The 24,753-nt window shown below is 31.5% G+C and overlaps 4 protein-coding genes and 1 long non-coding RNA gene across 6 annotated transcripts; 2 read left to right on the top strand and 3 right to left on the bottom strand.

Annotated features, from left to right (window-relative positions):
• Positions 1 to 2,313: 2,313 nt before the first annotated feature.
• LOC146951223 (transcription factor bHLH87-like) lies at positions 2,314 to 4,753 on the top strand. The gene is made up of 3 exons (XM_085747169.1): positions 2,314 to 2,453; positions 2,663 to 2,721; positions 3,091 to 4,753. Exon 3 carries the CDS (start codon positions 3,168 to 3,170, stop codon positions 4,365 to 4,367), a length of 1,200 nt encoding a protein of 399 aa, XP_085603295.1. The 5' UTR covers positions 2,314 to 2,453; positions 2,663 to 2,721; positions 3,091 to 3,167; the 3' UTR covers positions 4,368 to 4,753.
• A 4,731-nt stretch (positions 4,754 to 9,484) lies between these two features.
• On the bottom strand, positions 9,485 to 12,134 carry LOC146951222 (uncharacterized). The gene is made up of 2 exons (XM_085741593.1): positions 11,464 to 12,134; positions 9,485 to 9,842 (listed from the first exon to the last, which is right to left on the bottom strand). The coding sequence occupies exons 1-2, from the start codon at positions 11,769 to 11,771 to the stop codon at positions 9,704 to 9,706; spliced, it is 447 nt and encodes a 148-aa protein (XP_085597719.1). The 5' UTR covers positions 11,772 to 12,134; the 3' UTR covers positions 9,485 to 9,703.
• Positions 12,135 to 13,885: 1,751 nt separating this feature from the next.
• Positions 13,886 to 18,779, bottom strand: LOC146951221 (putative LRR receptor-like serine/threonine-protein kinase At1g05700). Of its 2 annotated transcripts, none has more exons than XM_085747198.1 (13): positions 18,477 to 18,779; positions 17,802 to 18,339; positions 17,002 to 17,483; positions 16,697 to 16,835; positions 16,525 to 16,596; positions 16,340 to 16,411; positions 16,117 to 16,197; positions 15,811 to 15,965; positions 15,360 to 15,595; positions 15,123 to 15,249; positions 14,832 to 14,894; positions 14,532 to 14,721; positions 13,886 to 14,409 (listed from the first exon to the last, which is right to left on the bottom strand). In XM_085747198.1, the coding sequence occupies exons 1-13, from the start codon at positions 18,556 to 18,558 to the stop codon at positions 13,983 to 13,985; spliced, it is 2,664 nt and encodes an 887-aa protein (XP_085603324.1). In that variant the 5' UTR covers positions 18,559 to 18,779; the 3' UTR covers positions 13,886 to 13,982. The 2 variants fall into 2 exon arrangements, with proteins under 2 accessions (XP_085603324.1, XP_085603325.1); XM_085747199.1 differs by having other exon boundaries at positions 15,811 to 15,956; positions 18,477 to 18,775.
• Positions 18,780 to 19,251: 472 nt separating this feature from the next.
• LOC146951220 (uncharacterized) lies at positions 19,252 to 19,799 on the top strand. The gene is made up of 2 exons (XR_015027833.1): positions 19,252 to 19,394; positions 19,529 to 19,799. It is a non-coding gene; the product is annotated as an uncharacterized LOC146951220 (long non-coding RNA).
• Positions 19,800 to 22,528: 2,729 nt separating this feature from the next.
• Positions 22,529 to 24,404, bottom strand: LOC146951219 (F-box/kelch-repeat protein At3g23880-like). The gene is made up of 2 exons (XM_085741592.1): positions 23,245 to 24,404; positions 22,529 to 22,877 (listed from the first exon to the last, which is right to left on the bottom strand). Exons 1-2 carry the CDS (start codon positions 24,281 to 24,283, stop codon positions 22,699 to 22,701), a joined length of 1,218 nt encoding a protein of 405 aa, XP_085597718.1. The 5' UTR covers positions 24,284 to 24,404; the 3' UTR covers positions 22,529 to 22,698.
• Between the last annotated feature and the right edge of the window lie 349 nt (positions 24,405 to 24,753).

The following is a 24,753-nucleotide window of genomic DNA, read 5'->3' as shown; positions in this document are numbered from 1 at the left end:
GTTTTTTTACAATCGTTACGGCATATATTTATATCTAACTAGTACTTCTTCTATATTTTGAACACAAAAAAAAAAAATCACTATAAAAAACTATCATATTCTAAACCGCTTTCAAGATTTTTCCAAAGAAGTTATTAAAGGTACCTACTTCATACATTTGGATACGGTGTTGTCATGAAATAACTAAATTCCATAAAGGGTTGTACATGTACTTGATGTTAAAAGGAAGAAAAGAAAAGCCAACAAATTTGACCAAAACATTATTTAGAGGGGAAGAGAATATGATTGGGTGATATATACATTTGAGTGCGGGCTTCTAGTTAATAATGTTATGTTATGGGTGTTAAAAGAGCTTGGTAGAATTCAATTCAATACTACTACTCAACAAAATTTCCAAGTTGAATCCCTAAAAAAAAAAAAAATATTCCAAGTTGAATGAAGTCTATAACATGGTCAAATTTTTATTGTTTATATCCCCACAAGGAAACGGATTCAGAGTATGTATGTGATAAGAAAAAGTATTATAGGCAACTTGCTTTCTCTATGCACAAATCTCACAAGTTTCATGGTCCAAATCTCTACCCACAAGAAATAATCATATTTATCAATCTGTTTGAAGAAGTCTTACCCAATAACAATTGACACATGACAAAATTTCTCACAAATATTTATCGTAATTTTTCTCTTATGTACATACATGCAATCTTGCATGAAATATTTATTAGTGAAAACATATCTGTAATTCTGAGCATTTCAATACTCTGCATTAGATGAAATTGAAGACTTATAGCGAAAGGACAAAGTAAAATGTGTACCACCCGACTTAAGTCTTGAACCTTACTTATCCTCAAACAATTCTGTGTACCACCCATTTTCTCTTTGCTTTTCTCTAACACTCCTTAATCCTTGTGCGGGAAAAAATTTGAAAAAGTTATATATTTATATAAAAAGTTATATATTGAAGTCTCAAACTTTACTTCTTTTCCAATTTGAAAAAGTTGATATTTATATAAAAAGTTATATTATATTTTTTTTAACATAAATAAGGACATTATATTATTGTCTTGTTATGTGTAATTTGACTTCAAAAGACAAAAATAAGTAAGGTAGTACTCATTTAGCATCACATTTACAAAGAGAAATTACCTCAATGAATGTCATTTCATCTGTTAATGTAATATTAATCACTATTTCCAACTGTACCTCAATGAAGTGGGGAATCACGAGTTCTTACCCCAATTTATGTATATTGCAATGTCCCTATCAACTAAACTATGTTCACGAAGACTAATTATAGTTTCTCTTTAATATGTGTGATATAATCAAATGTGACCTAAATAATACTCTTTCGGTTCTATATTAAATGATCTCGTTTGACATGTGCACTATTTAGATGTCATACTTTGAAAAAAAATTTCTACTAATATATAAAGACAAATGATCACATATAAGATGTTGGATTTATCTCAATGAATATTTTCAAAATATTAACATACATAAATGTTAAAATTGTGCATTGACGTATGTTAAACAATCAATTGTGTCATGTAACATTAGAATGATGGAGTAGTTGACACAGAGGGAGGATAAGAGAAGATAAAATTGTGGTTCCCTAACCTTAATACAACTGATAAAGCATTTATAAAAAGCAGAGCAAAGATGCAGAGACACTCTTATAAATACTAGTAAAAAAATATTCACAAACTTGAGTCATCATCCATTCCACTCCATTAAGCTTTGAATTTGGAGCAGTTTAAGATGTAAAAAGTTTAGTCCTACATCATCAATAATACTCTATACTTCAGTAATTAATAAGTAGATTCCTCCAAGAATTTACCACAAAGACTTAAACAAGTAATTTCATTAGAAAGTGAAACCATCACTAGGCTATGATTAAAACTATGATTAACAAAAAAATCTTTGTAAAGAGAGTAATGATGCTGTTGATTAAAAGATGCTCATACTTTCACTGCAGTTTTCACTGCAACTTTACAGTGCGCATGGAATATACATAACCAAAAAGAAGTCAGAACTTTCCACTTAAAAAGAATACTAAAAAAAAGTAGAAAAAAGATAATAAAATATTCAATGAATTTAGTTGAGAATTTAGATTCAAAATTGTTCTCTCTGAATTCTCATGCTTCCCTTCTGCAATAAAACAGCCATCAAGCTGACCCAAAAGCCTTATCTTTTCCAAAAAAACCATATTGTAATGCTTAAAACTGTTGAACCATATACTATAATATTAAATACCCTTTCCTCCTACCTTTTTTTCTTGCATAATAAATGATGAAATGCCTATATATATTATACAATTTCCTCACATAATTGTTCAAGTACCAATATTTGTTTTATTACAAAAGTTTGTACTTTTTATTCTTTCTATCTATATAAGTTTCTCTTCAACAAACACACACTACATCATCAGTACTAGTCTTCCATGGCATATTAAGGTACATACAAACTTTATTCTCTCACTTTCTATTTCCTCTTCAATTATTTTTCAATGTATCTGGTCAAAGTTATAAACCATACAACTTAAAAAGTTCTAACTTTACAGTTGTTTCCAATAAAACAGTACATAGAATTCAGTTTCACAATCTGACATTTTTTTCTCTCTCTCTTTTTGATTTATCACAATTTTCATCCTACTGAATTGTAGAAAACAGTCAAACAAGGATTTATGTGTTAAGGTTTTGGAAGCAGCTGGATCTAGAATTGGTAAGTCCTTCAAAACTAAATTTGTGCAAGTTCCGACCTCAAGTCTGTTGCACTGATATTTTTTGAGGTAATGTCCGTTTTGGACTTTGTGTAAGCCCTCACAGTTTTATCCTTAGATGAAATCAGTGTAGCGGACTTGAGGTTGGAACCATACATACACTTTGTACCTAAACATAATACATTATTTGCATGTATAACACTTCAGAATGAAGGCCGGACATGACACCGACACATGTACCGGTTAGACTCAATAATTCAATTTTTTCAAATTATTATTGGTGTTGACGTGTCAGTGTCGTGTTCGATGTATGTGTCAGTGCTTCATAGTGTATATTGATTTTATCTTATATTTTGTCTTCATCATGATAGGAAAAGAAGGATCATTTTGGATTAAAACTTTCAATTAGGTCTCTATTGGAGATTGTTGTCAAGTAGTCATTATACATATGGATTGTCTTAGCTGGGATGATGATACACAACTTGTTACCAACATACCAATCTTGTGGAACACTCAACCACAAGACTTTGCAAGAGACTATTCAATGTCCAACCCAAGTTCAAGTGTTTTTAACTATCAAATGCAAGAAATGCAGAAGGTTCAACCAGGAGCTGGAAACAGTTGGGAAGAAACTTTAATATTCCAATCATACCCTTCACTTTCAGTCAATATCGATCCACCTAACAATTATGTGCCACTGCCTGATTTCAACATGGCCCACCAACCAATCAGCAAGAGTACTACTACATGCTCACTTGAATCATCACTTGATTGTTTGCTTTCAGCCACTACAAACAGTAACACTGACACTAATTCTGTTCAAGATGATGGAATTTCCATGATTTTTTCTGACTGCAAAAACAGAAACTTATGGAACTTTAGTGCAGTTTCTTCTGGTGAATCTGAGCGTACAAATGCTAGAAACAAGGACATGCAGGATGCATTCAAGGAACTGGATCAAGAAATAGTAACTCCAGCTTCCTCAGATCAAGGTAAAATCATTGATAATTCCATGGTTCATTCCACAAAAAGGACTAATATTGATCAATATGATCCTTGCTTCAGCATTACTACTCAGAATTCTTCTTCTTCTACTGAATTTGGTTTCAAGCTTATCTCAGAGAAACCACCAAAGTCAAAGAAACCAAGATGGGATAATAAGTGTCCTGGTTCATCAAATATCAATTTCCAGCAACCAAATTCATCAGTTTCATTGTCAAATTCATCCTTTGAAGAGCCTGATCCAGAGGCAATAGCACAAATGAAGGAAATGATATATAGAGCTGCAGCATTTAGGCCGGTGACGAATTTGGGTTTGGAAGTGATGGAAAAGCCTAAAAGGAAGAATGTTAAGATATCAAATGATCCACAAACTGTGGCGGCTAGGCAAAGAAGGGAAAGAATAAGTGAGAGGATTAGGGTCTTGCAGAAGATTGTTCCTGGTGGAACCAAGATGGACACTGCATCAATGCTTGATGAAGCCGCTAATTACCTCAAGTTTCTTAGAGCACAAGTCAAAGCACTGGAGAATCTAGGAAACAAGATTGATACAATGAATAATTGTTCTCCTACAAACATAGCCTTCTCCTTCAACCCATCGATTCCCATGCAAAACCCTAATGTCAACATCCAATATTCCCATGATTGAAATCATTATCATCAGAAATACTAGAAAAAGTTGAAATAGCGACAGAAATTTAGAGAAGGAAAAATGTGTAATTCGTCTCTATTTTCATCACTAAGTGTTACAGACGCCAAGTATTGTGACCAATTTTAATTTTTTTTTTCTCTAAATTCCGTCGTTATTTCAACTTTATCTGGTATATGGAAAGAAAGATGTAAAAAGGGTCAAAGAACCCAATAACCTCTGACATTTCATCCAAGGATAGTGATTAACATATCCTAATAGTGATTAACATATCCTAATGTTCTAGTTAAGGTTTCAATTTGTTCATTGTCTATGATCATGTGACTTTTTTCTTCAATGATATTTGTTTGAAACTCATCAATATGAGAATGTTAATTTTCTAGTTACTATCGTAATTAAATAATTCTGCATTATGCATGCATGGGATCATAGGGTGCTTTTGCTTAATATGCTTTTGATGCAATGAAGTATAAAGATGGTTATTACATTACATTGAAAGTGATCAAAGTAAAGGAAGTGAGATACACAACCTTTTGGCTTACAGAAAGGTGTAGCAATTATAACAGCCATGATTAAGATCAAGGGCTAGAAAGGGACTGTCACTTAAAGTTTGTTTTAAATTAGATTAATGCAATCTATGTACTTGGTGTATTTTTTAATTAGTGATAATTTGTAATATTGGTTAGCTAAACAATGCAAAAGACATTCTCTTAAGACTAGTGTCAGTGGTCCTGTCTCCTTGATTCAACCCAAAGCGTGCTCTTGAAAATCTCACTTAACTGATTATGCTTAGCACGTGTTATTCTTCTTTTTTGGCAGAACTGTTTGTCTTAAGCAACACATACACACATAGGAGTATAACACTTTTGTGCTAATGTGAGTAACTCCATGATTCGGTTGGTAAAGATTCAACTTAGATCTTATAAGAACTTGGATTTCAATCCCGCTTCTGATATGAGAATTTCGTTGGTGGTAATATGTAAAAAAATTATGTAAGCATAGCCATGAATCTTAACCATGACCATCCTGAAACCCAATAATTCAAATCTCATACGTACGGTCAACAATCTATGTGCATTCATGCAATCAGTACATCATGTGATTGTGAGAGTGGACGATACAAATTTCAATGCATATTTTGTTTTAATTTAAAATATCAATTTTTAAATTCAAACCATCCAATCTTGATGATATGAAGACTGATGTATCGACCCTGTGAATGCGTGAAATTGTTGATCACATGCAATCTAAATTCGAAACCGAAATATAGTACTTGAAATTTAGACTAACCGATCTCAATGATACAACAACTGATGTGTTAATTGCGTGAATACATGAAATTGCTGAGTGATCCGAATTGGTGACAGTTTTGCATAAACGTTTATTTCGTAAAAGAACCTCTCTGCCTTATTAATATCAATTAATTTAAAATTAAGTTCCATAGTTCTTAACTAATGATATTGATAATGATGATGAATATGATAACGACGGCTTCAAAGAAATGTGATGTGGGATAATTGTGCTATGATCATATACAATAGAAGAACATGTATATAAGCATTATTTTAATTTGGCAAGCTCGAATATCTTCACTAAGCACATGCATCTGTGTTACTGTATCTGCATGTGGCATATATTTCAAGTACAAAAAAGTGAAACCCTTTCGGCCTTTCCTCTGTCATGCTTGAGAATTATTCCTACTTTTTGTTCACCATAGATCATCATCAATTATATAAAAGACTATATCTAATCTAATGCTACCACTAATTATAATTATCTTTTCTTTTTGGTCTCAAGTTCAAGTCTATCAAACTGGTTAGTCTTTTTTGTAAACAACTAAATTTAATTATTTTTTTGGTATGAACCCTCTTGTTCCTGGAGGAAAGAGACCATAATAATTTAGGGTTCGATAGAGAATTAAGTAAGTAAAACTTGATCAATAATTGTTCCCATTCAAAATCAAATTTGGATTCTTTTGAACATTAGTTATAAGGAAAGCTCATTAACTACTTGAACCCAATCACTTGGTTACACCTAAATTAATAAAAAAAACCAAAGAATTAATACATGCAGAAATATATATATATAAAAAAAAAGACCTCGTAACAAGCATAACTATTGTTGTTGCGGATGACCGGAAAATGATTAACCTGCAAAAATAACAAACTGTGAAATAAACCTGAGGCGCGACTACGTCACTGGACTAAGGAATTATCCGCAAGATTGCGCAATTCCCCCAGAATACAACAGGTTCTTCCCGGCGATAATCGTACCGAGGCTATCAAGACACGAGAAAAATTATTGACATAGTAACTCAGGCACTTAGTTTAATTTATAAAATTGAAGGAAGAAAAGTAGAACAATATATGTTTTCTCTTTGTTATCCGAAAAAGCAATGTAGCTGAGTTAATATAGAAGGAATATATTTTCTCCCGTTGGAAAACGGTTCTTCCCATTAAAAGGCAACATTCTATATTACTTGTTAATAATAATGATAAAAGGTAACGTATACGGTCAGCAAAATTCAAGGGTAGCTAATTATTGAGAAAACCAAATCAAATTCATTTGAAAAGTGATTGTTCCTAATAAATACGGAGCATGAAGAGTAATTAAAAAGGAGGTTCTACAAATCATGGTAAAATGGCAACGTAATATCCTGTCAAAATGAGCTTCTTATGCATAAGTCAACAAAGTTAATTTTCTCTCAATAAAATTAATTAAACCATTTATTTTTAATAAAATAGAATAGAATAAAATAACTTTTGAAATATCTCAAATATACAACAATCCCCCACATATTTCAAAAGTTTTAAATTAAACTATTTTGCCTGAGTTACTATGTCAATAATTTTTCTCGTGTCTTGATAGCCTCGGTACGATTATCGCCGGGAAGAACCTGTTGTATTCTGGGGGAATTGCGCAATCTTGCGGATAATTCCTTAGATTGTTGTTGCGGATGACCGGAAAATGACGGTCTTAGCTAAGCAATAAGCTATCAAAAAAAAAAAAAAAAAACTAAGCAATAAGGTGTCGCATTGACTTATCTTATAGTAAACTTTATATAAGAGTTGAAACAAGATAAAGAGTGTATGCTTCTCTAATACGAACTTCAAGAATTGGTTCACACCAAAGAGTTTTAACACACATGACACATGAAAATACCAAAATTCATATGTAGACACATTTTGTTTCAAAACCTAGGAAGCTATGTAGAGAAATATGCATCAACATTACAGTTTACACAGTACATATGCGGTTTACACCACCTGCCATCTAATGTCTTTATCAACTAAGTTTTATTCCTTCCTAATTCTTTATAAACAAACTAGCTACACTCATATTAAAGACGTTAGTATTTATCGAAGAAAAAAAAAGAGATGTTAGTTGAGTTAATATAATTTTTGAATTTAGATAACTTCTTTTTCTTTCGAAACCACCATTTTGGATCATTTTGCTAATACCTTTTTTACATGAATTTTGCTTATATTTTGCTATAGACGGATAATTGACATGAATTTTGCTTATATTTTGCTAAAGACGGATAATTAAGTTAGTTAACATTTTGTGTATGATAATTAAGTCTAATAAACTATGTCATTTTTTTGCTTAAATATGGAAAGAGTATTTTAGTTTAACATTGCAATATGAGTAATTTTATATACATACTATTTCACAATTAGAAGATTTTTTATTTTTTTGAAGGAACGCAATTACAAGAAATTGTTGACCTCAAAGATGTTTTTTAAATATGGTCTTGCTCCTGAAATTGCAGCTGGAATTGAAGGTTGACGGCTGGGAAAAAGAGAGGAAGAACCTTGATGGGACACAACTAATTGAAGAGGATAAGGGTGGTTGAGTTCCTTGCTAAATATAGAATTTTTTTTGTGTGAAAAGGACCATCCAATTGGCTTGTTGGTTTGGATTTTTCTCCGTTGAATTTTGATTTCTTGATCAATAAACTTTGTCTTGAAAAATGTTTTTATTAACTCATTGTCTTGTAGGCTTTCACAAGTGGGATTAAGATCCAGGGGAATAGATATATTTGACTTTTTCGTTGTTTATGATGCGACTGGTGTTTTTTTAAATATTGAATTTTATTTGTATTCAAAAAATAAAATCCAAATTATTTCGTTGTTTAAGATGCTACTGGTGTTTTTTTATATGTTGAATTTTATTTGTATTCAAAAAATAAAATCCAAATTATTGAACAAAAATCTAATAAAATATAATTTGTGAAAAGATATTTAATCGTTTTATTGTGCCTTTGCTTAACCTCAAGGATAATGAATTTTCTCTCTTTCGGTTTATTCAAAAAACTAAAAGGATTTTCCACAAACTTCTTCAACCTTCTCGTGTGAAAGTACCAATTTTACATTTTTTTTTTTAGAGAGGAGTATCAATTTTACTTATTCTCATTAATCAATATGTGATTCTTTTGCTGTTTCAAAAAATAAAAAATAAAATAAGCAACACATAGCAACACAATTTCTCTTTAAAATAAACAGATATTGAGAAATAAATAAAGAGTAATAATTCCATGAAGACAAAATATAGAAATAATTTCTCCTCAGTCCACACACAACTGATATCATACATCTAACTATTGTAGAAATAACTATGCAAACATTTGGTCAAAAAAAAAAACTATGCAAACATAATTATTAAAATAAAATAAAAATAGTTTATAACAGTGGTTTTTCAAAAAAGAATACATAGAGCATTACGCTAATAAATGTACTAAGGTAAGAATTTGATAACTATAAAATAAAACTGAACTAAATCTTAGATAATTCTTTGGTCAACAAATGTTTGACCTTTTATTCTAATCGGTTTTAAACCGAATTAAAAACTTATTTTTGTCAATTTATTTGTTTTTTTTTTGTGGTGGTCGGGGTTCGAACCTCAAACCTTACATATATTATGCATTGTTCATACCAACTGAATTAAATTCACGAAGACATCAATTTATTTGTTCATTAGGTCTACTATTACACTAATAAATATTAAAATTCTTGCGGTGGTTTTTCACGGAATACAAATGTTCTTTTCTTGCTATTCTTCGGCAATGGTCTTCATAATAACAAGTTTTTCTCTTATCAAAAATAGAACAATTAGGATCAGCAAAATATTATCTTAGTATTTGCATTAATAACAAAGTATACATTTAGAATAACAATCTTAAAAAAGAGGTGGAGCACTCTTGTTCAAAGTTCAAGCCTCAGTAACGATGTTCACTGTTATACTTTGAACTGCGGGGACTTGTGTAGTGTGAGAGATTTGATGGTATTTCATGATCTACTCTATGTATTGACATTATTTTGTTAGATGTTATTTGTTCAGAAAGTTTTGGAGTTGAAATGAATGGCAGCAAAATCTTGACCATTGCTTTGAATACTGGACCTCTTTTGTGGTGTTAGGAAGATAGAAGGAAATTTGTTACAGCAACAGCAACATCTTTGTAGAAACCATTCCAACCTGTTGTTATTCAATGGAAGGGGAGGACAAAGAAAAGGTGGTTAGCGTGTTGTTGTGATTAACATTAAGCCCATATAAACAAGGTTATATTAACAAGTGTCATAGAGCACTTGTTAAGAATTAAAAAAAGGGACAAATTTTGCATTGAAAATAACTATTTTCCAACTTTTAAAAAGTAGAATACACAATTGTTTTAAGGTAATATTTTCTTTTTTAATTTCTTAACAAATAGTCACTTTTTTTAGAGGAACAAATGCCCCACTTGTTAGAAGAATGTTTTTGGAATGACATGAGTTAGATGTGACAAAATAGATTGAATTTTGTAAATTAGGTTGTTAATTGATGAATCAAAACAATCTATTAATCAATTAACATTATGTTAATTAAAAAATTTGGAAAAAAATCAGATACAATCCATCCACTAAATATAAAAATAATCCAGTTCATTGATTATCATACTTTTAATAGACGCCCCTAAAAAAAAATACTTTTAATAGACGGATATTCGACCAATCCGTTTATAATAGCATATTAAAATTATTTTTTAATGGATGAATACATTTTAATTAAATTACATTTACAATGGATGAATATTTTTTTAAAAATACTATTAAAACAGAAAACCATAAAAAATACAAGTTTTTATTTTTTATTTTTTTAAAAATATAATCAATTTATTAATTAAGAAAATATTTACATATTGTTTTTTAAATAAAAAATATTTATATATTATAAAATTACTGATGGAGATGACAGTCAACTCTACATCACAATTTTGTCAAAAAAATAAAAATAAAAATTCTAGAGCACAAGAGTCACCAATGGTTATCCACGGAAGAGCTCCGATAACCCACAATATTGCAGCGCTTCGGTGGTCTACGATGGAGCTTCAACGTTGCCCATTACTACTATTTTTAATTTCTAGTTTTTAACATATTTTAATTAAAAAAATATTATAATCTAGTTTAACAATTAAAATTATTGAGATTGTATAATGGTTGTGTGTCTTACTTTATATTCATATGCTTGTGTATACAATTGGTAACGTATTAAATATGATTAATTACAATATTAAAAACTAATAAACACTAGTAAATACACAGTTGACTAATGTTGATTCTTAACAAAAATTAATTTAAAAATATAAAAAATAGTTTTTTTTATTATTATTAGCGTTTTTTTTACGGAACAAACTTATCTTTTTAAATAGTGAAAATGATCCATCGAATTTCATTTCATCACAAAAAATGATCCACCGATATTAAAAAAAATGTTGTAAGGATTGAATCAAATTCATTGACAACTTTATTGTGTAATGAATAAATTAGGAAACTACAGATGGATGATGGATTAGTGTATTAAATTACTACCACCTAAACTTTAACAACCAGTCAAGAAACTTATTGAACTACTAGTCTAGTCTAGAACACAACACAAGGAGTTGCACATAGATGATTTTAATTTTTAAATTATATATGAAATGAATCGATCAAACTCTCACATGCATGCAATACAATGATCCAGTAACTTGAATAATACGTTAAGTGTAAATTTATCACCTAAGACTTCCCATATGCCATGAAATGGAAGTAAAGAAAAGAGATTGAGATTTGAGACTTACAAGTCCTTGAGGCATGTACTCTTGGATTCCAATTCTGAAGGATCTTCGCGATCAACTGAAAATACTGATGGCACATTCATAGTAGGAGAATCAAATGTCTTTTGTAGATGCAGAAGGGGAAGATTTTCAGCAGTCGACGTTGGAGTGGAGAAAGGTGAAGATGAAGTTGAAGAAGTTGAGAAAGAGTATCTACTATTTCCAGCTCCATAACTAATGGGGAGTGGAGAGGGAGGTGTAGTAGGTGATGATGTTGGAGACTCCCATTCTAACGCTAAACTCATATTATTATTAGTATTAATCAACAACATTATTATTAATATTCATTCATAAACGCTAAAATCATTCACTTTTACTCATTCTCCTTAATTTGATTATGTTTCAAAAGTGATTTCCCTATCTTACTTTGAAAATAAAATCAGATCAGTTTTGAGAATATGTATAATCCAACTAACCGTCAAGCCAAATTACAATGTAAAGTAGCAAACATCTGCTTATTATCACTCAGTCAAACCTTAGTTAGTTTGAGTTTGACTTTCAGCTTGAGAACACCTATTTCTTTCAAATCCATTTTAGTGGTTAGTTGCTTAAAACTGCATTAAAGAAATCATGTTTTCTTAACAATCCTTAACTATATATGCATATGATATGACAGACCTACGCATCCTATTATTAATTAAATTTTGTAATAAAAAATCACTTATCAATTATCAAATCATTTTTCCTTTCGATTATTTTTTATGTGAATCGGATATCTTTACGCGCAACTGTAGATTTTAATTCCTTGAACCACTTAAGGTAAAGCTAGAGATTTATGGTTTTTTATCCTTTGAAACTAATTTCATTCTTTTGGTTGGTCACTTTTTGAAATCTTCCAATGTTGCATTTCACCAAGGTGTCGACAAAGCAAGAAAAACTTAAAGTGTGTTTACGAGTTGAATTTTGGAGAATTAATTATATATTTTAAGGTATATATGATATTTTAAAAATTAAAAGAAAAACATAATATGTGAACATTTTTTTTAGTGATAAATGTTAGGATGTTAATTATTATGTTGCTTATTAACTTTTTAACTCCTTTTGTCAAAAAAAAAAAAAAAACTCATTTTAATCCTTTAACTCAACCAAGTATTTTACTCGTTCTAAAAAAATAATATTATATGTTGTTCTTTTATTTTTATTTTTAAATATTAAATATATATCAAAATATACCACAATTTTTACCTTAAAAAATCACAAATCTTACCTTTAAATATATATATATCAAAATATAGACTTTAATACTTCAAACTTACCCCTCCAAAATCTTAAAAAAATCAAGAAGAATGTTAGCAACACTCTCTTTTGAGCACTCTCTCTAGCACTCACTCGTTTGTTGGGTGAAATCAATGTATGTCCCACCACTTTATGTGGGTTCCATTTTCAAAGTGTATGTCCTACATTGATTTCACCCAATAAAAGAGTGAGTGATAGAGAGAGTGTTCAAAAGAGAGTGTTGCTAGCACTCCTCAAAAATCAATTCCGCAAACAAACCCTCATACTTCAAATTAGTCCTCAACAGAAGAAGTACACGTGTATAAATGAAAAATACCAATAATTTGGTTCTTATCATCAAGCAACCAAGGAAAGACATAATAAGTTGTTGCTAAACAAGACCTTTTTTTTAAGGACCAAACAAGACTTCAATTATTTGTTTCTTCTCATAGTATATGAGTGAATATTCAACTTGGTACTTTACAATTTTCTTTATCAAATTCAAAAAAAAAAATCAATCTCTCAGTTTCAATTCTCCTCGTACCAATTTCCGTAGGTTAATTTTACTTCTTAAAAAAAAAAAATCATTCATTTTTTTATAGACATTAAAAAAAATCATTCATTGAACAAAAAAGCCTGATGATAGGGATAGTAATTTGTCACACTAGTATAAAAAGATCATACACAAATTGACTTATATAATTGATTGTCAAACATAAAAAAGAAATAGACTTATAAAATTGGTGAGTACCAAATTGATGTCTTGTTCAAGTTCCTCGCTAAACGCAATAGTTGAATCGCTCTTCCCTGAACAACAAGGACATGGTGGTTTGCAACAGGTACGAAGTGTAAGGTATATCTTTCCATGTGTAAACAATTCATGTTCGAGCCTTCCTTAAACGGTTCTGTTTTGAGAATTGAGTATTATTATGTTTTTATTAAAAACAACAAGAATGTTTCCTATATTTTATTTGATGTTGTTGTATAATGTGGTTTAGTCAACAGTTTTAGTCAACCTTTTTGCTATACTAACTGATTAATTAGTTAACTGTTGTGATAACATGTTTTCTGCTAACAGTGAGCAGTTTCTTAGTTGGTTGACAAGTATTTAGCTAGTTTCTGATGCATGGCCTTACAACATTCTATCGTTTTAAATGATGTGTTACTTATATTTACAGCAAGTAATAGATCACTTTCAAATATAAGAATAAGAAATAATAACATTGACCGAGCAACGAGTGGGTCTCATTCAAGTTTTGATTAATTTACTACCTCGCAAGAGAGCTCTCACCACTAATTCTATCAAAGGAGGCAGAATTTAAGGTGCTGGGTGAAATCTCAGGAGTGAAATTAGAGAAACTAGAGTCAGAAGAATGAGTGATTTTGTTTTCCAAACATTGTTTCAGTTCCTTAACTACATTCCTCATGGTTGGCCTATTGATGGATTTGGGTGCTACACAAGTCATAGCAGTATCCAAAGCTTTCTTTGCAGAGTAAATATCAAATTCTCCTTGTAATCTTGTATCAACAATATCTTTTACCTCTCTTTCCAGAAGCATGGAACCAACCCATTGAACAATATGGATTTTCTCTTCAGTTTTGGTTATGGCTGGTTTTCCTGTAATTATCTCCAGCAAAACTACTCCAAAACTGAATACATCACTTTTTTCTCTCAACCTGCTTAATCTATTGTACCTGCAAAATACAAATTTGCAACTTAATCTATATACAAACCAAAAGTGAAAAGGAAAAACAAAAATGTTGTCTTAAAAGTGACGTATTAACTTATATTTAAGGACGGAGTAGCATTAACTTACTCAGGGTCGAGGTATCCTGGCGTGCCAGCAACAACCGTGCAGACATGCGTGTCATCTTCATTAGGAAAGATCTTTGACAACCCAAAATCAGCTAATTTACCCTGAAGTTTATCATTTAGTAAGATGTTTTTAGATTTAACATCTCTGTGAACAATCGGTGGAATGCAGCCATGATGCAGATACTCCAATCCTACAGTTGAATGTTCAACTTTAGTTAAGTTTTGTTGCATAAAATGTAGCTCTATGAGCTATTGGTGAAAATCATGAAACTGATGGCCAAAAGGATTCATGTATACTCACCTTCTGCAGCATCCACAGCAATTTGAAGTCTTTGATTCCAACTCAATATATTTTCGTTTTTATCTGCATTCATGAAACAAACTTAACCAAGAAATTCATAACTAGCAAAATTAGGAAACATTAGTTTCAATGAATACTATCATCTAGCAAAAGTCACATAATTGATTTCAATCAAATACTATCATCTAGCCTTAGTCGATACAAATTACTTGATTAAGTATAAGTGTTGCTAGAATTGTAACATGTTAGTGAGAAATAAAAATGATGTACCGACACAATCATAAACAATACCTGATAAGTGCTTGGCTAAGTCTCCATTAGACATATACTCATAGATTAGAGCCATGTTGGTGCCATCATCACAATACCCTATAAGTCCTGTCAAGTATTTATGATGAACTACAGCAAAGAGTTTGGCCTGTGAATCAGAAAGGAAAACCATCATGACTTCAGTTCACAAGAAACTTGTTGAAGCTATATGTGTGTGAATAGGCATGATGGAATTTACAAGTTTATTAATGATACTACCTCTGCTTGAAATTGCAGATATCCTTGAGCAGATGAGGAAGATAGCATTTTGACAGCTACCTCGGTATCATGATCAATCCAGCCATGGTAGACTGTTCCAGATGCTCCTTTCCCCACAACTTTCTCAAAGTTTCTGGTAATGCTTAATACTTCTTTATAGCTGAATTCTTGTTTCTTTGACTCTAGTTCCTGCTTTATTCTTGAATAAGCACCCAGCTTGCTCAGATTATGTGAAACTGGGAAGAAAGCAAACACAATCATTCATTATCCAAATAGAAGAAAAAATATCGTTTATTGTTGCAGTGTTTACGTACGAGTCTAATTTTGATACACGTTGAGTGTAGTCAACCAATTTACCGATAAAAAATTGTCAAATCATTAAAAATAATGTTAACTTGATCCTGATTATCTTATTCTTACCAATGTGAATAGAATAGAAAGCCAAACCTACCTTGGTGTCTCTTGTAATATATGCGAAAAGAAATCATTGCTACTGCTAGTATAATGAAAGCTCCACCAATTGATGCTACTAATGGAACTAAAACCTTAGTCCCATTCCTCTTGTTGCATGAACCTGAGGTGCAAAGATTTGGATTTCTACCAAAACTTGCACATACAGTAATACATAATCATGTTATTTATTTGACATTGTCTGACACCATACATTTTTGAAATATAAATGAGATAAATCACTAACTCATCACATGGAAAATGAAGTCATAAAATATGTAAAAGTAAAACTTGAAATAGAACATACTTGGATTTGAGCATACTATTCTCTGAATGCACAAGGAGTTGTACTGGAATTGATCCTGCTAGCTGATTTCCTTCCAAGTTTCTTCAGTAAATAAACAAAATAAAAAATTTACTCTTTACATGCTTTCATTCTCACCAAGATGATATTTTGAACAACTCAAGCAATAAAATTAATTGAATAATCAAGTCCACCTACGATAACCAGATGAAGATAGTTGACTTACAGAACTCTCAAGAAGCGCAGCTGAGATAGGAAATCAGGCACAGCGCCAGTCAAATTGTTATTTGACAAATCCCTAAAATTGGAACAAAATGTTTTTACTCAACATTAAGAGTATGCTTCATTTTTGGGATCAACTTATTAGCTTTCTATTTGTATTTCGTGTACATAATAGATTCAAGAACTTACAAAGATTCTATTGATTTCAGATGGGATATCCCAGAAGCTATAGTTCCAATTAAGCTGCTGGAAGTTAAGTTCCTGAAGCATGATTATGAAATTCATTAATATCATTTAAGACTAGACTATACTAAAGGATTATCATCGGCGTATGCATTTCATTTCATGCCACATAACTTACATGTATATGATCCTTGGTGAATCCGTACCAACATAGCTGCAGTTTAGGCCATTCCACAAGTAAGACACCGGAGTACAAGGATCTCCTTGCCAATTTCTCTTGATCCCATAAACTGACTTGACGTTTAGGATAGCATCAACTATCATCATAAAAAATAAAACTAGGTCAGGAAAACAAAGTTAACACGGCCAATACTAATTAAATTGTAAGAATAATGCATGTAAATAATGAAGTGCAGGGGCTTGAATTAATTGTAAATAGATATTTGAGAGTAAAATCAATGTATCTAACTAAATAGTACATACCATCGGTTTGATATGTTTCTGATTGTAAGAAGTCCTTTGCCATATATATCTCGACGGCATTGAATAGCGGTGGAAGAGTTGATCTACTAGTCTTATTAAACCAAAGTTCCAACTTCGTTTCACTAACAACTGATATATAATAAAGGTTTTCAAGATACACAGGATTGAGTGGATCACTATTTAAAAGCTCCCCATTTACAAAAATGTTGAACTCTCTGATTTGATTTGCCCGGAACTTCTGGATTTCATTAAAGTACAAGTACACATAATATCTGGAGGCATTATACTTGGGAAGGAAGTGAAATTTGATGCTCTCACTGGCATTTGCTGGAATTGCTGTTGTTCTCATGACAGTGGAGGGTGGTGCCATTAAAAAGCTTAATGGAGGTGCTCTTTGATCTATGGTGAGTGAAGTGTCTATTTTTTTCCAATCAATTGAGTTATAAGATGTCCATGCTCTGTCACAAATATCATCTGGATATCTTTGGAAAAGGAAAAAGTGTAAGTGCTTGTGAAACTGTTTGGAGAGCTTATAGAAACAGTTTATGACATGTCCAAAAGCTGTTTTAAACTTATTTCCATAAGATCTCCAAGATAACCTATAAAAACAAAATATAGCTTCTATGAAAATAATTTGACTTTATTTTATCAATATTATAGAAATCGAAATAGATTATACATAAGCACTTATATGAACGATTATGAAGCTGTTTATCCGACAAGGTGTTAAAAAACATTTTTAAGTTTTTTTTCCTCTTATGAGTAGTTGTTACAGTTATACTACATGTAAGATGGCTCACCTGATTTTTTTACCATCCTGTGAGCCTACATCAAACCTCGCCAAAAGCTCCATAGAGTTAAAAAGATAGGCATCACTTTTAAGAACTCTAAGCTCTAAAACAGAAATAAAAGGTGTACCCTTGCCAGTATTAAACAAACAAACATGAACATAATCTGAGGAAGCAGTATAAATGATTTCCTTGGTTATTACACTAGATGAATTCTCAAACACCACAGATTCCCACCATTTGGCTCCAAGATAGATATCAAATTCAGGAAGAGAATCTTTTCCATCATAATTACCATACACAAAACTGGCCCTGACTAAATATTTCTTGCTACTTCCTTGTGAAACAAAAAGGGTGTAGCAGTTCCTTGTTCCTTCTGGGAAGCTTCTAACATTCCAAAACTGTCTTTCAAGGGATGCCTTGTGTTTAGATGATATGCTATGGCTTATACCAGTATCTGTGAAGTTAACATCCCAAGTATAATAGATGGAAGTAGTTTCATCCGTGTAATTTTGTTCATCCACTAGTCCACAATCAATACTAATGAATCCTGCAAAAGAGGAAAGCGTAAGTTCTAAGCTTTGAAGCATGCACACAGACACTGACCACATGTGTTTGATCTGAAGTGTCGGTGCTAAACAATCCTATATTCAGATGAATAATGTTTAAGAGATGAGACTACCAAACCTGATTGGTTGTTCTGAGCATGAACACTAAAAGGAAGAGCGAAAGAAAGTAGAAACACTATACGTAGCAAGTGTCCTGTCATATGTCTTGATAACTTGTTAAACAGTCAAATTCAATATGATAAAAGATGTTAAAACTTAGTTGGTTAAGTTTTTGAGTTTATGAACTAGACGAACCATTCAATGATGATTTTCATTTTAATCTTCATGAGTTCTGTTAGTCAAGTTCTTCTACATATTAAATTCTTTCACCCTTTATTTTATTTTAAAATGAGAAGCTTCCCAACTGAATTTTCTGAAATGCGTTTGTACTTTTTCTTTGCCTTATTTTATTAGTGTGGACGTGTAGACTCAATTTGATATTTGCCATTGACTAATCTTTGCAGGAATTATTAATTAACTTGGAATTCAACCTTCAAAGTTCAAATTCAAACCTTACTTATATATATATATATATATATTATATTATAAAAAGCCTGCCTGTGTTTTTTTTCTACAAAGCAAAGCATTCTTTTTGTTTCCTTAATATTAGTTTGTTTTTTATGAAAAACAAAAAGTAAATGAGAGCAAGGAAACATTAATTATTGTAAATTACAATAGTACCCTAATAATTAAGTAGTTGTTAATATGAAAGATTTGAGGTTTTGGTAAAAAGCAGGTGGAAGTAGGTTTGCTAACTTACTTCTTCGTTTTTAGGTGGTAGTAAGTTAACAACTCCTGTATATATATTCCTATCTCCTATTCATGATCTCATCGTTCCAATACCCCAGAAACCTATCACATCCATATAATTTCTCAATAGTCTCCTCTTGTATTTAAGCAATGGCAACCAATTATCTTACTTGGGCGACCATTTTCATCTTTGCCATGGCTCTTTGTACCACTTTACCATGTGATGCTATACGTGTTCCATTAGCAGGTAAGTAAAGCACCCGTTTTAATTACAAATAACAGAAACTATTCAACTAGAGAATTATATATAAATTAACTGATATATGATTTTCTATGATATTTAATTAATGAACTCATCATGAAGTGTATTTTGTTATGCAGTTAAGAGATGTATCGATTGCGTGTGTTGTACTCCACCACCCCCGGGCTCTTGCTGCAGCAAGTGTTGTGCTTCTCCAATTCAAACTAAGACCATTGCTCAATCTCCATAGTAGGGAAATCACATTTCTTATTATAACACTATATAAAGTTCTTAATTATATCGTTTAGGATTTATATTTTTTAGAATAAGACGAGTCTCTTAAGTTTCTGATGTAATTTCATATATGTATAAGAATGATTATCATAATGTTATCGAAGTAATTGCCACTTATATCATCAAAGACTGAATGCACACCAATAAGATAATTGGATCTAAAAAGTTATAAACTGGTAAATGAGGTTTTAATGATTCTATTTGGATCGGTTTTAATTAAGGTTAAAAGTAAGAAGAGCACTTGGAACCTAAGATAGAGTTTGGTCAGTAATGTAGTCATAATCCAATCATTTTTTTTTTGTTGAAAGAATCATCCAATCTTTCATATTTTTCTTTTATTTTAGTTTATTTTAAAATAAATTCAAATTTTGAATCAATTTTGCTGGCATTGATAACCAACTTGTAAAAGGAATATTTTACGGTTGTCAAATATCTTAAGATGAATTGAACCCGTATCTTTAACCTTGTACTCTTTGTTGTTTCCAAGTAGAACAACCTTCTTTTAGTTTTAAAATCTCAAATTATTCATTCTTTGGGCACATGTGATAAGAGCATCTAGAGTTCATGAACCAACTTTTTTCCATTTCCAAACATGTCGCCACTATTTCCCCCACACTCTCATTACCAGCCTCCAACACAAGCACAACTTGCAAGGAATCGTCCTTACCCCGCTTCTCGGAACAATCCTTCTTGAAGTAGTTGCTCTTGTGACAATTGAATCATTTATACATTGATTTGTCATCCACCTTGCCTAAATTTATTTCCTTTGTCATTGACTCTACTCTCACTTCTTCTTCTTGAGAAACCCAAGCATCTCCACTATCTTCCACCTTCAAGTCTTTAAGCTCTGTTAGATCCTTGGTCTTAATGGTCGATTGGACCTCCTCCAAAGTGATAGTAGATTACTTTCAATAAAGAAGTGCATTCTTAAAATTCTCAAAAGATCTATGTGACGAACTCTGTAAGAGTAAAATTTTATCCTCGTCATCAAGTTCACTTTAATATATTGCAAATCATCAATGATTTTGTTGAATTTCATCAATTGATCTACAATAAGCTTAGAATTTACCATCCTAAATGAATAGAGCAAACCAATGACATTGGTCATGTACAACGATTCTAACTTGGTCCACATTTCCGTCGTGGTCTTTTGCCTCGAGACTTCCCTCAATAATTTGTCTCAAAGACACAAGATAATGATACATCTTAGCTTATCTATCATTCATGTCTTCTCTGATTGATTTAGTTTTTAAAGGGACCAACATCTTTGTCTCACCCTTTAAAACATCTACACACTTCTCTTGAATCAAGATTGCTTCAATCTTCACTTTTCACATATCAAAATCGTTGTTTCAAGAAAATTTCTCTATGTAATTACCAATCCATGTGGTCAGATCCATCAAAACGAGGAACAATAAGCTCCACTGCCTGTGATGCCAGTCTGAGAACATCTAGATTTGATTTGAGTGACATCTATCTACACGCATATCGTCGACCTTGAACTCAACCTTTACGAGGTTACAGTGGAGCGTAGAATTTATGGAATTGGAGTGAGAATCCAATAATGTTTGGAGCAAACTGACTAAATTAGCTTGAGCATCAAGTTTGAATTGAATATGTCACATGCATTCATGATGAAAGCAAACATTCATACACCTTGCTTGTCTCATGATGCAAGAATTTATGGCACTCTTCGAGTGAGTGGAAACTCCATAGAAAATTGTAAGAGAGACAAAGAAGAAATTTGAGAGGAAATAGAACCTTCTTAACGTTCAACGTACTTCAAATGGTTCAATGTACAAAGCCGAGTTGCATAACAAACTAGCGGAAAAAAAGAAAAAAGGAAAATGCAATAACAAAAAAGTGAACAAGCAGCAACTTGTTATTCATGACATTCCTTTCGAATAGGATTTTCGCATGATTTTGTTACCTATGATATTCTCATTGGGAATCTTTGTGGAGGGGAAAGCTTGATTTGGCTTTAGGGACCGGTCGTTGTAGTAGTTCCTCAAATTTTCCAGGTCCATGTGAATTAATTTCACCTCTTTATTTTATTGTGTGAACCGGGTATATTTATGTGCAAAGTGGAAAAAGTCGTCCTCAAGAGATTTAGCATCTTTAGGATTTGGTCGAACTTAGGATTTCTGATTAATTTTAAAGAAATCTTTTACCATTTCATCTAAGTGTTTTTGCTTTATTCACCTCTTTGCTAATTTTATTTTTTTCTATTTTATATGATATGTTTTTCTTATGTTTCAAAAATAAAATAAGCTATTTAAAATATTTTGTTTAATTTGGAAACAATATTTCACTTAACCTTAATACTAAGGCCATATCATCAAATTTGAGATTAATTTGATGGTCGAGACTAAATGTCTAAATTGTAAAACATAAAAGGATAAATATTAGAAATTAGAAGATCAAAATTATAGATTGATTATAATATAGGGACTACAATTGCATTTAATTCATTCCTTTATTAGTAATGTGTTATTTCAAAATTGAAGGTGTTTTATTTATGGATCAAATGTGTCCGTAATTGTGATATTTCTCTATTTTGAAGGTGTTTTATTACGTCTTTCCCAGAGAGTTACTAGTAATTAGGATTCTAGGACTAGGATATATCTTCCCTTGGCAGTTGGCACATAATCAAGCTTGACAATATGTCTTCAATAAAAGAAATATATAGTTTTTTTTTTACAACAAAAAAAAATATAGCTTGAAACACACTTACACACAAAAAATAAATGGAACATCTTGGCATATTTATTCAAGTAGATTATATTAATAACGTTGAAACATATATATATATATATATATATATATATATATATATATATATATATATATATTTCCCATCAAATTGTAAAGGTCCCAAAATATAAGCTATTTCCCCCTCTAAAAAAATAAATAAGCTTTTCCAACATGAACTTGGATTCATACGGTAAAGTGAAAAGAAAAAAAAAAACGAAATTTTAATATCCACAGGCATAAATATCGTGGGTAAAACCCAAAGTTAATGATTTACTCCTTCAAATGGAAGAAGACATTTTTTATATACTAATATATGACCATCCCCTCCTTTCATGAAAAGTTCCTCAACCATTTGGGTGCGTAAATTATACCAAACAATTTCTCCGTTTTCTTTCCCAAAAAATATATCACCATTTTTTCCTGTTCCAATCATACTTATATCTAATCTTTGTTAACATTGCTAATGACATTGCAAACCCTAAACCTAGAATGTTTAGGCGCCAATCAAGGTGGTCCATTGGATCTCAGTCATCAGCTGTGATTATGATATCAGCCGTTAGATCATATCTTAATGCTGGCTTGCTTAATTAAATGTTGCTACGTTTCCTATGCAACCATGACCCTTTAACCAATGTTTCGTTCCAATTCCCCACTCCACCTTTTCCTATTTTTCTCCTCGGTACAATCAGCCCACCATACCTATTCCTATCTTCCCTTTCCTAGACACTCCTTCTCAATTAACCCTCATCAACATTATCGCACACCACCGTTATCGTCTTCCATGTACTCATGACCCGGGCGGTAGCACGGGTAAAAGTTCTAGTATGAAGTTTAATGTCAGGAAATGGTCCAATACTATATAGTTTAATCCATGATTCTTTTACACCAATTTCACCCAAAATTGATATGTCAAAAGTAGTAGTACCAAAAATCCATGACATATAAGCTATGGAGCCATTTAATTCCATTATGTGTATATATCTTGAATATATGTTTAAGGGTATGGGTGTTGTAAAGAACATTTCATTGACCAAGTCAAATGATGTCAAGTCTATTGCTCCTTCATCAATCCTAGCACTAAATTGCCACCAATGACACATTCCATTCATGTACAGTCGACCACCGTTAACATCACCAATTGCTCCAGAAATAATAGAGGTATTGACATCAAGTTTTCTCCAAGTGTTACTTCTAAGGCTGTATATCTCCCAATATAAGGTGTCGTCAGATAAATCTTTTTGAGCTGGAATATCACTGTATGAAATACCACGTACTTCATAATCATGCATGCTTAGTGGATAATAAGTTACATACCTAATAAACTTATAATCATCTCTAACTTGGTCATAACCAAATCCAATAAGAGTGAAATTAACCCATTGATAAGGTGATACATGATGAAAAGGGCTTGGAGGAATGATCTTGAATTCCTCGATTGTTGGATTCCATAATACAGTTCTTTCATCATAAAGTCTGTAAAGACAAAGAATTCCAGTTATACTACCGGAATTCAAAACATAGAAAAAGGGGTCCTCCTCTTGAAATGGATTTGGCAAATTTAATTTGACAATATTCTCAAACTTATGCCCATAAAGGGAATATAAATCTCTATTAGTCGATTGTAGCATGAGAGATGTATCATCATAGTAAGAATGATGAGAAGATATGAAATTGTTGCCGAAAATGCTCATAAAACGATAGTTCTCAAATAAAAGAGTCCATAATTTGTGCACGCATCCAAATCGTTTCAACGATTTTAGAGGTAATTTTGAAAGAATACATACAGCAAGATCATGAGGTATGTAGTTCCTAACCTTTTCTCTTGGAGCACTCCTGGATTTTTCCATCTGTGATTGAATATGCAAACCTGTGGGTAAGGAGATTACGTTTGGTCACTGCAAGTAGTGCGAGAGCAGAATGGAGGAATTCAAGGTTTTTGCTGCAAGTGTGATTCAAAGAGCCGAAGATGAGATCACATATATATATGAAAAAAAAATCGTCTCTTTTTTTTTTTGTAATAATAAAAAAAATAGACTCTACTAGTGGCAACTAATTAATTATCAAATAGTACTATAAAAGATAGTATTTGGTAACTTAGATGAGAAGTATCTGAGAAGTAATGGTAAGATAGATATTCTTTATCCAAATATAGAAAGATCATAAAGGGTTTTCTTATAAAAATACTGCTTTAGTTTTTTATTGGTGCAAAATATTCCTTTGGTTTAAAAAGTGCAAACTTAATTGATTAGTAACATCATATAATTTTGAATTAGGTCTTTCTTCTCTATACAGGCATAGTTTGTGTCCTTTTCTTTTT

This window comes from Medicago sativa, chromosome 2, assembly GCF_051527215.1.
Source record: "Medicago sativa cultivar Bolivia chromosome 2, Bolivia_mono, whole genome shotgun sequence".
In the NCBI taxonomy this organism is placed as follows: Eukaryota; Viridiplantae; Streptophyta; class Magnoliopsida; order Fabales; family Fabaceae; genus Medicago; species Medicago sativa.
This window is presented reverse-complemented; position numbering and strand designations above follow the sequence as displayed.

Bases quoted from the DNA above. Each gene is read 5' to 3' on its own strand.
- LOC146951223 (XM_085747169.1), top strand. From the start codon at position 3,168: ATGGATTGTCTTAGCTGGGATGATGATACACAACTTGTTACCAACATA.
- LOC146951222 (XM_085741593.1), bottom strand. From the start codon at position 11,771: ATGTTGTTGATTAATACTAATAATAATATGAGTTTAGCGTTAGAATGG. The intron at 9,843-11,463 runs GTAAGTCTCAAA...GAATAACAACAG, and splicing joins AGTACATGCCTCAAGGACTT to GTTGGAATGGTTTCTACAAA.
- LOC146951221 (XM_085747198.1), bottom strand. From the start codon at position 18,558: ATGACAGGACACTTGCTACGTATAGTGTTTCTACTTTCTTTCGCTCTT. The intron at 16,836-17,001 runs GTATGTACTATT...TTATGATGATAG, and splicing joins AGAAACATATCAAACCGATG to TTGATGCTATCCTAAACGTC. The intron at 16,412-16,524 runs GTAAGTTCTTGA...TTCCAATTTTAG, and splicing joins CTGAAATCAATAGAATCTTT to GGATTTGTCAAATAACAATT.
- LOC146951219 (XM_085741592.1), bottom strand. From the start codon at position 24,283: ATGGAAAAATCCAGGAGTGCTCCAAGAGAAAAGGTTAGGAACTACATA. The intron at 22,878-23,244 runs GTGCTACCGCCC...AACAAAGATTAG, and splicing joins TCATACTAGAACTTTTACCC to ATATAAGTATGATTGGAACA.